Genomic DNA, 13,288 nt, shown 5'->3' with positions numbered 1-13,288 from the left:
ACTGAATATTTCACTTTTGTTACCTTCCTTTTGAGTTTTTAAGTGTATTAGGTCGTCATTAATTTGTTCTTTCTGCTCGGAAATTGGGAAGCAGAGTATTTGGGGTAGTCTGTAGCCTGAATGCTCTCAAAGCTACACCTCAATTGTTGTCACTATGACAAATGGCAAGACAGCATGAGATCTCAGACTAGTGGTATCTGGGGGAATTTTTGAATTAATGGAATGGTTTTGGTTTATATATTAAATTACTTCATCAAAGAGAACAATGCAGTAGGGTTGTTTGGTGTGTTTTTTTTCTTTCCCCTGAGAGCTGAGTCATACTTTATTCACTTTTTTCACCAAAAGAGGAAAGCCTTTAATAAATCTGTAGGTGAAGTGATGAACATATTATAAGGAGTTAAAGTTTTTTTTTTTTCCCTCCCACTGAAAATGAGTCAGCAATTATATTATCTTGAAACAAAATCAGTACTGAGTTTGTTGTCTGGGTTTAGCAAATGTTTATATTTTAAGAAAACATTTGTACCAGTGGTGTTCAGAGTGATAAATTGTGTAAGTGGTCTCCTGTATAGTGAAGTGCATGTCACAATCTCTCCCTAAATATCTGTCAATCTGAAATATTCCTATTTGATCAGAACAGCAGATTTCTGATGGTTTATTAAAACAGACAATATCCTCAATTTAAATTTTGTTTTTCTTGCAAGGCAAGATCCACTGAAAACCTCACTGTCAAGTGTAATTGCCACATGAAGTAGTTTAATCCTGTTCTGAATTTTGTGGTTATATCATAAAAATGATGAGATGCAGTAGTGTGGAAAAGCTTGGCAGAAGCATTTCTGCATAAATACGAAGACTCATTGATATTTTCAGGGTTGCTTCGGTAAGGAAGAATTAAGCGACTTGACGTTTTGGGGGGACTTGCTTTAAATTACTGTGGAAGGTGACTAGGTGGCTCTGCTGGAGGTCTTGTTACAGGCTGAAGAAGCCTCCTCTATGTCTGCTTAAAATACCTTATGTTGAATATTTAGCTTACCGATTATTGAGGTAGGCTCAGACTGATGAAATAAAAGGAGTGGTGCATCTGTTTGACAGATGCATTGTTTAAACTTAGATGTATTAAGTGCTCGAAAAGCTTTGCCAAGGGGGATCAAGTCAGGCTGTGACTGCAGGGTATGTAGATCTACCTAGGCTAGCTTTGAGCTGATAGTGGTGTAATCGTAGCAGCAAAGACACTGAGTGCAAGCTGTGAACCCTTTTAGAGAAATCTGACCAATATGGATACTTAATCTTCACTGAGTTTTGTGCTGCCATCACCATGCTCTTGTTTGCTCAGGCGGTGACTAGTTTGAGTAAATGTACACAGCCTCTAGAGTAAATAAACCCCTCATAAACCCAAGAAGTCATCGAGCTTTTTTTCTGCTTTTAAAAATTGATTCTCTTGTAAAGAGCGGTTATAAAAATGAAAAATGGTTAAATTAAGGGGAATAAGATACAAGCACTGAGAGAGCAGGGAAAATGCTGATGATTGTAATGAGATTGGTAGCTCAGTTCTCTCCATTTTGTGTCGCTATAAATAAATTCAGAGTGTCTGTGTTCACCAGACTGTAGCTTGCCGTTGACTTTTGAAATACTCTGATAGGCATTCAAGCTTACCAGCACTGCATTTCTGAGAAGATTCACTGGTGGTAGCATTAGGATGCAGCCAAAATGCTTTATATAGGATACCATCTATTGTGATGTCCAGTTGACTTTTCCAACACTATGGTTCATCCACTGATGCCCTATTTAAGTTATCACTGAATTGATGAGGGACAAAGCGTGATTGATCCTCTTGAAAAAATGTGAACAAATAGTGTTTTCTTGAAATTTTATGCGGGATTGTTCCCACCAAAACATCACTGGCGGCAATGAAAACTAATGATGGCAAAACCTCTCACCAACTCATCGAGTTGAAACTTCTGTGGAGAAAATTAAGTGAGTGCACAAAACTGAGAGGTCTGATGGCAATGCTAGTTAAACAGTGAAGGAAAGAACCAGCTACTACGATAAGGGATGTAGGAAAAGCCAGGCTATAGTAGTGGAAGTAGGGGACTGTCCTTGGGAAGAAATGGTGCTTTTAGCAAACAAAAGGTAAATTGCTGGAAAAAAATTCAAGCCCACTTCTGTCAACGTGGACATAGTTGATTAGTATGATTAGTTGCATTCCTGTGATACTTGATGTGCGTGAACACTGTTCCATTGCAGTCTAATATAAATAATGTTTAACTAAGCATAAATGTAAAACTAGACTTAAGTTACCTGGGGCCAGAATGACTAAATGTGTAGAAGAGGTGAGGAGCGTTACTCATCACATGAAGTGGGCTTATCAAAACTGGGAGGAGGTCAGGTCTGATTCCCCTTTACTGAGTACAAATGGAGTGTCAGGGGATGGAGCTTTGGACCCCAGAACAGCAACTGCCTGGATTTGTGTCCAAGAAAGAAGATGAGGGAGGGGAGGCAGTAACAAAGCAAGGAAGTAGTTAACATATTGTGAGCGCTGTGAAAAGGGAGAAAAAGTGGGAAGCGGAAGTGGAAAAAAATGGGGAAGGAGAAACAGTATGTTGGCTTTTTTCCGTGTAATTATGCATGAAGATGTTTGCTGTATAAACATACTTTGGGAAGAATACAGTAAAAATGATTGCACATCAAAGATACAGGACAATATGTTGTCTTACTGACAAGTACTAAGTGACATTTTTGGTATTGGTGTTTGACCTGAACCTGGAAATGCTCTCTCATACATTTGCCTGCTGTACAGTTCTGCATCAATTTCAACCAGCAGCACCAGATGTAACTTTGGTGCTGATCTTGAACAATGCTTTATAGTGAATAGCAGCTACCCCAGCTACCCAGGAACAAGATCTTTAGAGATGATGCATATGTGAAATGCAAGCAACTCATGTAAAATGCCATGAAGATGGTTATATAAACAACTATGCAAGTTTTTACAGTACCATGTCAAACATTACTTAGTTGTTATTGCTATTCAACTATGCAGGATTAATTAAGCCACTTAAAGGACCTGTGTTTTCTCTTCCATAATAAAATCAAGAAGAGAACAAAAACAAAGGGAAGATAATCTTCCCATTTATTCAAACACCTCCTTTTCTTTAGATTTTAATTATTTTAACTTGGTGGTGGCTTTTTCTTTTTTTCTGAGATCCTTAGTGTAGCATGTCATACAGTGTTTAACATAAAAAAGGAGAATAAAGAGTAGGAACAGGCAATACTGAGACCGCAAGTTATAGTGGAAAGGTGTGTGTCAGTCATTCAACTTCAATGAAAAAATAATACTACTTTCAAACTTTAATAGTATATTGCAAAATTCCACTTGTTAATATAGTATTTATAAAGTGGTTAGAAGTTTGTAACATGCAGTACTCGGATATTTTTGATCCTGCAGTTATTGATTTACTGCAATAAAGAAAAAGGTATTGTAACAGATATGATGCAGCAAGGCTCAATTCTTCATCGTGATATCTGCATTTGTCAGCAACACTAAGTTTTTATGTATATAGCATTAAATTTGTACTGGATTGTTTGCCTGTGAGTGTTTAGTCAATAGAGAACAAATTGTAGATGTCAAATAGCCTTCAACTGTACAATAAACTAGAAATTGTTGGATGAATGCAATGTCTCAGAAAGCCATGCTGCCCGAAATGGGGAACTGCCTAACAGTTACTTCTGCAGAACTGCGGGTGGTAATACTGGCAAGCAACAGCATGTCTTCCATTGCACAGCTGCAAGTTAGAATCTCCCAAAACCCCCCCTTTTTTTTTCCTCTTCTGTAGCTTAGTTATCATCATTGCATTCAGTGAAGTACTGCAGAAAGGAGAGGTCTGACAATCCAAAAGGATTTGTTGCCACTCTGAAAATGAAGGTGGTGAGGGAGAAGTCTGATGTAGTTCTCTGTCCTCAAATAAATCTAGAGAAGTGTATGCTGACCAGTAAGCTTAGTCATTTGTCCAGGTAAATAAAACGCTTGATGCTTCCAAATGCAAGTTTGGGAAAAGCAAATAATTCTTTTCTTCCTCTTTTTTTTTCTTCAATTTGGTCTGCTGCTGCTGAATATCTGTGTGTAAGGGCAAATTTTGTTCCTTGGAAATAAAGCAACCTCCATTTCCTAAATCAGGAATTATTTCTGTTCGATGTGCTTATTAAAAGAACCATAATCCGTTCCTTTACTTCAGGGTGCCTGTTACAGAACAACTGTATTGGAGTATATTTTAAGAATGTGGGGGCTTGGGGAGTTGTTTGTTGGTGTTGTTTTTTTTAAATCAAATCCTTTTTGAAGAAAATAAAGAAAAGTGTTTTGCAGTCTAAATACACGTCCTAGTGGCAGACTCTTAGATTAAAAATTTATATAGTAATGTAATTGTTCCAATGTGTTGTCATGATAGATGAAAATTAGTACTCTTAGGAAATAAGCATGAATAAAAATGAGTAGCCATATATTTTTATTTCTCCTTACTTCTGTCTCAAGCAATCATGACAGGAAAAGAAAGAGGTGGAAAATGACAGAAGTATGACAGAAGTGGGTTTTGTTTTTTTTGTCTCCAGAAAGTTTATTGTATATATAGTGGTTTTTTTTTCTGATCTGTTTTTCATATTTCAGCTATGTAGGACTGAACTTTTGATGTCATGTTTGACACTTTAAATATCAAGTAGAAAGCTTTGTGGCATTAATTTTATAAATAGACCTAGTACTCAAAAATAGTCTTATTGATAATCAGCTTTGTCTGTCTTAGTTCTGGAATGGTCACTACATGTTTGTGGAACTGGAAACTGTCATACATAAAATTTAATCCTTTTGGGAGCTGATCTGTGGAACAGCATTTAAGTAATTAGCCAATAAGAAATGTATGTTTGTTCCTGTGTTTTCCTTTAATTGAAATTTTGCTGTGTAGTGGGTTAAGAGAAAGTTATATCTTTTTCACTAGAGTTTTTCTTTGTGTACTCCAATAATTTCACGGTTCTCCTGTAGATTGATGACTCCACTCTGAAATGAATTTTGCTGCCCTTCTTTTGAATTCTTTTACCTGGTTAAGCCACATAATTGCATGCACTGTACTTTGCTATAATGTTAGTGTTAAACAGGGAGATCATGATCCCTGCATCTGACCTGAAGTGTCTGCAAAATCTGTGTTGTTCATTAGAAATAAAGCTAGTAACTTAATTGTCATGTCTTAACTGTGTCATCAGTAGTCCATTTGCCCTAATATGCTGGGGAAAAAAAGTGTGATTTACAGCTAATAAATTGTTGGCCAAAGGGACTTCTTTTTTGTTTTTCAGTTTGGTGTATCAATTTTAATTTAAATTCTTCTCAATGCTATTTCAGGAGTTAACAAAATGGGTCTTCAGGGTTTTTGTTTGTTTCTTGATGAGTTAGGGCCCTAATTAGGGAATTAGCTCTTCCACACTACTGCTCTTAAGAAATACAGCATGTTCTGTGCCTGTTCTGATCTCATGTGTAACACAAGATCTGGTTTCAGTCAGGCGTAGCTCCAGCAGAACTGACCATCTATCGGGCTTTGTTTACTATATATTTCATCGGTGTTGTTAAACATTGATAGCTGCATTTCTGTGCACAGAAACAGGAGCACAGGGACAGTGACTCTGGCAAATTAATGAATAGTGTCACTGCAAAATATATGTTTTGCTTTGGGGATTTTTTTTTTTTAAGTTGGTAGCCTATGATGGCAAATAAGTTTTCTTTTTCAGCTCTGTTACAGACCTGGGTGAGTTGGACCTAAATTGAGAGCAAGAAGTAAGCTATAAATGATAGAGGCCCAATTGAAAATCTATGAATGAGTCCATTTCCTGCCATTGACTTCAGTGCATGTCCAGGCGGACTTTAATCTGTGTCATGTAGCCAGTGGGTACCTGCATCAGGCAGTTCAGATTTGGGGTCAGGCTTTCATTTTGGAAAGTGGAGTGTCTGTATGGCTATCATACAAATCATACCCCCAGAGAAGAAAATAATTTTTTTGTAAACTGAATCACTTACACTTAGTAGAAAGGAAGTAGTTGTCATGCTGTCTTAGAAAATAAACCTTCTTTTGTACTTACTTTTTATGCACCTGCGTTTTAGGGGGTTGATGTGTTGCATAGCTTATTGTCCTCAAGTTCATGTGCCTTGTATCACTGCAATGTGGCTATGCTAAGGTCTGTCCTGAGCCATATACGTAGCACCGGTGGTAAAAACATTTTAAGCTTAGTATCCGAATAGAAAGAATGATGTTAATACACAGTTGCAGTGATGCATGACTTGCAGTTGAGATCTTAAACTGCTCATTTTTTTGAATGCCTACAGCTGGTCCTGACAGCTGCCAGAGCTCTGTTGTGGTGGGGGTTGATTATTTATTTATTTATTATTTTTTACTTATAACTGCCAGGCTGCAGAGAGGGTGAATACTGTAAAGTTGTAAATATTTAAATTGCATTTCCTGCTTGGTGACTCTGCCATCCCTCTTTCTGTTTGGGCCAGAGGATTTTAAAAGGGTGAGTCTGTTGTTTCTCCAGCTTAAAGCGCTTGAACTCTCTGCTCTTGTGGCGATCTCTCGTCCTTCCATCCTCAGCAGAAGCACCTCTCACCTCTAGAAGAAATACGACTGGGTTGCTTTGCACAACAGCTTTCTGATGAGAGCAGTAGCACAGCTGCTACTGTCTCTCTGCAAAAGAAAGATGGAAAGGGAAACAAGTAAACAAGGAGTGCTTGAGTCTTGGCGGGGGGGTGTTGACTGATGCCTGCAGTTGATTTGTTAACTTTCAGAATTAGTAATTTTAGAATTAAACATTTTTTTGTATGGCTGTCAAACCGTGTTTGTAAGGTGAGCAATGTCCAGATTCCTCCTTGTTTTGATTTGAATGTGTGCGTGTGGCTTCAGGCCTCCTGGCGGGTAACTGCAGATGCAGAGCTGCCTGGCTGGACCTGTGGGGTTTCATGACCTGCCCCTAACCACGGCCTACAGCTCGCTCAGGCTTTAGTGCCTCTAATAGTTTCCTTTCAAGAGCTGAAACTGTGAGATCAAAACCACCTCCTTAGAGCCAGGCATCGCTTTTCGTTCCTCGGAGGTGTGAAGCAGGCGTTGCTGCGCAGGGGCCCTGGCCAGGGCCAGCAAGCCAGCTCCTCTCTCTCCCCCGGGCTGCGGGAAGCAGCTTCGCTGGCAGCATCGCCCTCTCTCAGAAGTCAGCGGGGAGTGGAAATGTAGGCAAGCCCTTTCCCTTTGGAAGACTTCAGCAAGACATCAAAGGCGACTCTTGAGCCTTGGGAAGAGTTTCGCTACCTGGGCCTGGCTTCATGTGTGCTATTTCTTTCCTGGTTTTGATCCAGCTGCTTTCCTAACTCACTTGAAGCTTTGCACTCAGCGTGTCGTCTTTGCTACAGGTTCCCTTTGTTTTCTGGAGAATAGTCCTGTGCAGTTGGTTTTGCACTATCCAGGTATGGGTTGCCAGCCAGAAAAACTGGTGTGTTGATATGTAAGGTGATAAAAAACCAAAATGAGGTTTTCAATAAAAAAGCAACGTAAACATTTTTTTCGTCCTGTATCTGCATATACTTTTTATCTGACATAGAGTTGAACAGATTAAGTGCTGCATTTTGTAACACCATAAGCCCTCATAACCAGCAATCAGTAAAACATACCTGTGCTTTTAAAAGGTCCTTTTGTTTGTGTCTGCTCGTACTCTAAGTCATCTGGTACTAAAAAGAAATATAACTCACCCAATCTCAATGGCATTGACCATTCGGTGTTTTACCACTGTAAGCTCTAGATCTGATTCCAGCTGTCTGTAAGGATAAATGTTTGCTGCTGAAGTCGTGTGTCGTGGTTTAACCCCAGCCAGCAACTAAGCACCACGCAGCCGCTCACTCACTCCCCCCCCATCCAGTGGGATGGGGGAGAAAATCGGGAAAAGAAGTAAAACTCGTGGGTTGAGATAAGAACGGTTTAATAGAACAGAAAAGAAGAAACTAATAATGATAATGATAACACTAATAAAATGACAACAGTAGTAATAAAAGGATTGGAATGTACAAATGATGCGCAGGGCAATTGCTCACCACCCGCCGACCAACACCCTGCCAGTCCCCGAGCGGCAATTCCCTGCCCCCACTTCTAGTTCCTAAACTAGATGGGACGTCCCATGGTATGGAATACACCGTTGGCCAGTTTGGGTCAGGTGCCCTGGTTGTGTCCTGTGCCAACTTCTTGTGCCCCTCCAGCTTTCTCGCTGGCTGGGCATGAGGAGCTGAAAAATCCTTGACTTTAGTCTAAACACTACTTAGCAACAACTGAAAACATCAGTGTTATCAACATTCTTCTCATACTGAACTCAAAAACATAACACTGTACCAGCTACTAGGAAGACAGTTAACTCTATCCCAGCTGAAACCAGGACACGTGTAGCCTTTGTACTGTGTTTTCACTACTTGCTTTTGGTGGGAAGTGTGTTGGGTGTGATAAGAAAGCACTTCTGATGGATCAATATTGTATATATCTAGTCTGTGCTGTATAGAGGCTATAACTGAAAAGAAGTGATTCAGCTTTGCATGACAGTTGGAACATGTCCATAAAATGCTTTTGCAGAACAGATAGAGAATTGTGTAGAGGAACATTATTTGCCCAGTGGATTACAGCATGGAGATGGATTTTGTTCTAGCTCATCTGTCTTTTGTTTCTGTTTCATATTTGAATTCTGAGGTGTGCAATATGAAACTGTCTGGCACCTAAACCAGACCTATACTTCTTGAGGTGCAGAGAAGTTAAGATTGCACATGAAGATGAATATTACATAATCTTTATAGCATCATACAATGGTATTGTGCTTTTTCCAATAATAACTGTATAGTAACAATCTTTAGGTGCTTTGTGGACTTCCTACAGTTCCCTCTTTTGTTGCACCACCAGATCAACTGCTAATGTGGTAAATACTGGAAAATAGTGTGATGTGTGTGCACCCTTGAGGATTTTTACGTGCTGGAAATGAGGAGGGTTTGATCTTATGATCAGTTATTTCTCTATAGATTGTGGTCATCTTCTGGCAAACTTCTCTCTAGTCTGGTTTACCTTCTTTTGGTGAATGTGCAGAACTGAAGACGGGAAAGATAATGGCATCTAATTTTTAGCTTACGGGTTTTTCTGTGCTTTAGTTGTTAGCTGAGAAGCTGTCACTTTGTTTTCTTTGACCATAGCCTTTGAGAACTTGGAGCTTTGTTGCTCAGCCTTCAGACACTGTTCCTGTGCCTCTTGACTAAATTCCCAGTCTTTTGGAAAGAAGCACCAATAGAAATAATTCTGGTGCTGTTTTTTTTCCGTTTCTTCCTTCATTGTATATAGAAAATTGTGGTTTTCTTTGAGAAATTGATTGTTTTCTACGGAATTCCCTGCCACATGCACCTCTAGTGCTGTGACGATGTCTAATTACAATTTGGTGCTACAGTCTAGAAAACTTATCTTCCTTTGTTGCTTAAAGGACTCTCACTAGTTGTCCTGGTATATCATGGGGCAACATCTGAGCTAATGAGTAAAGATATTTTTAAAAGAATAAGCCCCAAACCTCAAACTTGCAGAATGGGATGCCTTCGCTGTTAGTGACATACCTTATCTTCTGTTTTATTTTTAGTTGCTCTTCTACAGCGAGTAGCAGAATTGGAAAAGGTCAATGCAGAATTTCTGCGCACAAAGCAGCAACTTGAGCAAGAATTTAATCAAAAGAGAGCAAAATTTAAGGAGTTATACTTGGCTAAGGAAGGTAAGTTCTCAATTCTTGGAATTATTCTGAAGTTTATAAAACTTCATCTTCAGTTAATCCCCGTATGAAGAATAACCTTTGTAATGCCAACTACTATTCCCCATTTACCCATGCACACCACATGCTTTTCTTTTTTAGTTAAGGATAATTAGGATTTAAGGGGGTTTTCTGCTGGGATAGTTGACTGCATATTCAGCATGGCTAGTGGGTTAAGCCATTGTTGTCTGATTTGCCAAAAATGGAAAAATGACAGTAGTCTTTTAAACAGATATAATAACAGAAGAGACAAGCAGAGAGTAAAATTCAGTAGGTGGCTATTTAGCTTCCTAGAATGAATTTTTAGAATTAAATTTAAAGATTTGCCTGCCTGGTTAGGAGTTAGCAAAGCAACTTGATGTACACTCAGAAACACCGCCACTGAGTTTTAATTCTAACTTTCTGAAGTCATGGTGTGCTTGTTCTCTCAGCAGCTGATCTGGTAAGTAGAAAGGCATAGTCTAGATAGCGTGCTGTTTGTACTTTGTGACTAGCTTTTTTTTATGTAGTATTAATTTGTCTTAAATTTCCATCTGAGGTAGAATGTAAGCAGACAAACATTATAAAAGTTTTAATACCAGCCAAGGGCATCTATTTCAATAACATTCTTTATAGGAAAATTTGAACCATATGAGCTCAAATATCTGATGAAGATTTGGAAAGTAGAGATAGCTGTTGTTCTGAGAGCAAAATTGATTTATTTCTAATCCTGATGATTTTCCTGTCCTTAACATGTGAAAGTAGAGCCAAAAAATAATGCATTAAGACTGCAGCTGCTTCTATAAGCTTATGAGGGCAGAAATACAACAGGCATAATGAAGATCAGATCATACAGAAGGCCTGTTTCTTTGTATTTCTAGAAGCTAGATGAAAGGAAATTTAAGATACAACACACTACTGATGAGATCAGCAATAATTCCCCCTTTTCAGAACAGTTGAAAAATAGAAAATAAAAATAGTGAAGAGGGAAAAAATAAAATCCAGGTTTCACATGTACTGAAGTGAAAGGATACCAGAGGAGAATATACAAGCAATTACTTTTCTTTTCTCTCCCCCCCGCCCCAGCCCTCGCCAAAGCTTTTTTGCCCTCCCTGTTCTCCAAGACCCTTTCCTAAATGTACATTGGGACTGTTGCAACCCATCCTTAATACTGTCATTTGAGAACTAAGTAATATAAATACCACAGGATCTTGTTTTTTTTACATGAGGATTAATGCCCTTTTGAGTACCCGATTAGTTCTGGGTTCCATATTCTCTATCAAGGGGTAAGGTGTTGGGCACCAGGATTGATTAAGCTTTTTGATATTGGGGGAAATACATGGACATAGCTTGATGTTTGTTGTACACTGGCCAGATGTTTCTGCTAAAAGTGACTGCCACTGAAATAAGCTATATGGGCATAAAACTATATTTTGTGTTAGTGCTTTCGGAATTAGTTGTATAATATATATATATCTTCCAGAGCTTTTTGCCTCAGATTAACAGAAAACTCAGGAGGATAATGTGAAATTGGTTTCATTTCTGTTTATAGTTGCAACAATTAGAGAAGTAGTGGATGTTCCATTGAATGTATCCCTTTTTTTAGTAGAAGCTCAGTTCTAGCAAAGCCATGGTAAAGAGCAAATTAGGCTGCATAGTTTTCTTACATGGGCTCCATGTAGTGGTCACAGAGTGTTTCTGTTCAAGGAAGTGATCCATCCAAATTTGGGACCAAGTTGGTGCCAAAAATGGGGCAAGAACTGGCTTCCTGTCTGTTCTTATCTGTTCCAGATTTTTTACCAGAATGAGTTAAATAATAACGAACTAATTAAAAGCACAGTTCACTTTCATCAGGTATATTGATTCATAGGTTATATCTACAGTGTCTGCTTTGTGGCTGCATCCATGAGAAGGTACTTTTTTAATAAAAGGCAAGGGCAAGCGAAGTCAAGAAATAATATTCCCTAAAGATACCTGCTAACATTTGTTCTGTTGTTATGGGTAGATGCTTTAACATCAGTGCTTCCTTCACGCCATTGTTAGAGTACTGTTCTTTGCCATAGCAACAATGGATACTTTGATTGAAGTACAGATTGAATTTATTAATCAAGCTAAATGTAAATAATACTTCTTTTCAGAGGACCTGAAAAGACAAAATGCAGTGCTCCAAGCAGCCCAAGATGATCTGGGACAACTGCGGACCCAGCTGATGGAAGCCCATGCTGAAATGGAGAACATCAAAGCTATAGCTACTGTATCTGAGAATACAAAGCAGGAAGCTATCGATGAGGTGAAGAGACAGTGGCAAGAAGAAGTAGCTTCACTACAAGCTATTATGAAAGGTAACAACCCGGCAAGCTGCTACCACTAAGATCAGGCACCTCTTTAGTATGTGTTTAGTGATTTGTGCCTGCCCTTGCACAGGATATGGATAGCTGCTTTTCATGGCTTGGCAAAACTGGGCTACAGAAGTGACGGATGAAGTGTAGTTCCTAAGTTTGTGAAAAGGAGCTTGGTGATTCTTTTCTGTTAATATGAGGATAGAATTTAGAAGGAATCTTGGAAATAGGAGCTCCCACATATATGCAAAGCATTTTTGTGATACTTCATCCTTCCATGAAGATGAGTATAATGCATGTAATTTGACAAGTCTGAAAACAGCTTTAGACTGACAGCATGATTCTCTTTTCTTCTGTGTAAACATAGTTCTGCTGTCAGACAGTTCAGTGTCCCTCCAGTACCATCACATGGACTTTTCCCCAGGCTAGTGACTGAACATGCATCGATTGTGGGTCTTTTTTTTTTTTTTTTCTTCTTCTTTATAGTTCTGAGATAATATTTGTTATGTTTGCATGTCACACAGCTGTTGATGTTTCTGAGACAAACTATGTGCAAGGAACAACATGCAGGATGTAAACTGGGGACAAAATGTTGCCATAACTGGCTGTTTTCTTAAAGGTTCACAAACAGGATTCACAGTATCCTGAGCCCACAGCCTGTTGGCTGACGGGAGTTTTTCCATCAACTGATTATGCTTTTCCCCCAGAGAAGACAAATCTTCATGTATATGCAGTACACAAATTTCTGTTTATTTATGATCTACAGAGATACATGAACTTAGATGAAGGCTCAGTTGTGCCAGCTGCTGTCCGTATGTAAACAAAGACAGCCCCTTACCTGAAGGGGTAGTAGTAATAATAGGGAAATGAAAACTATGTGAGAAGTTCTAGTTCCTTTGTGTTTTGGAGTAGATAAGTAGGGTTTTGGAAGTTTGTATGTGCTTGGAGGTGCAAAATATGCTGCCAAATAGGATGTTAGACATGTACATTATTTTGAAATTAGGAGTTAGATGGTTTTAGGGGCTTGCTTGTTTGTGTTCTAGTGATGGTACAAATTGAGATGCAGTTCCTTTGGATGTTTTGCTTAATGTAGTTGGGTTTTGGGTGAGGAGTCAAAGGGAGGAGAGAGGAAGGAAGAGTTCACT

The 13,288-nt window shown here is 38.9% G+C and overlaps 1 protein-coding gene across 1 annotated transcript in view; it reads left to right on the top strand.

Moving 5' to 3' along the window:
- The window catches only part of RABEP1 (rabaptin, RAB GTPase binding effector protein 1), a 52,996-nt gene that overhangs the window by 10,047 nt on the left and 29,661 nt on the right, over positions 1 to 13,288 (top strand). The window contains exons 2-3 of the mRNA XM_075032500.1: positions 9,661 to 9,789; positions 11,943 to 12,146. Coding sequence (XP_074888601.1) covers positions 9,661 to 9,789; positions 11,943 to 12,146 — 333 coding nt within the window. The remainder of the gene's footprint in view (positions 1 to 9,660; positions 9,790 to 11,942; positions 12,147 to 13,288) is intronic.

Source organism: Buteo buteo, chromosome 7 (genome assembly GCF_964188355.1).
Source record: "Buteo buteo chromosome 7, bButBut1.hap1.1, whole genome shotgun sequence".
NCBI lineage: Eukaryota > Metazoa > Chordata > Aves > Accipitriformes > Accipitridae > Buteo > Buteo buteo.
The sequence above is the reverse complement of the archived record's forward strand: the minus strand, read 5'-3'. Positions and strand labels throughout refer to the sequence as shown.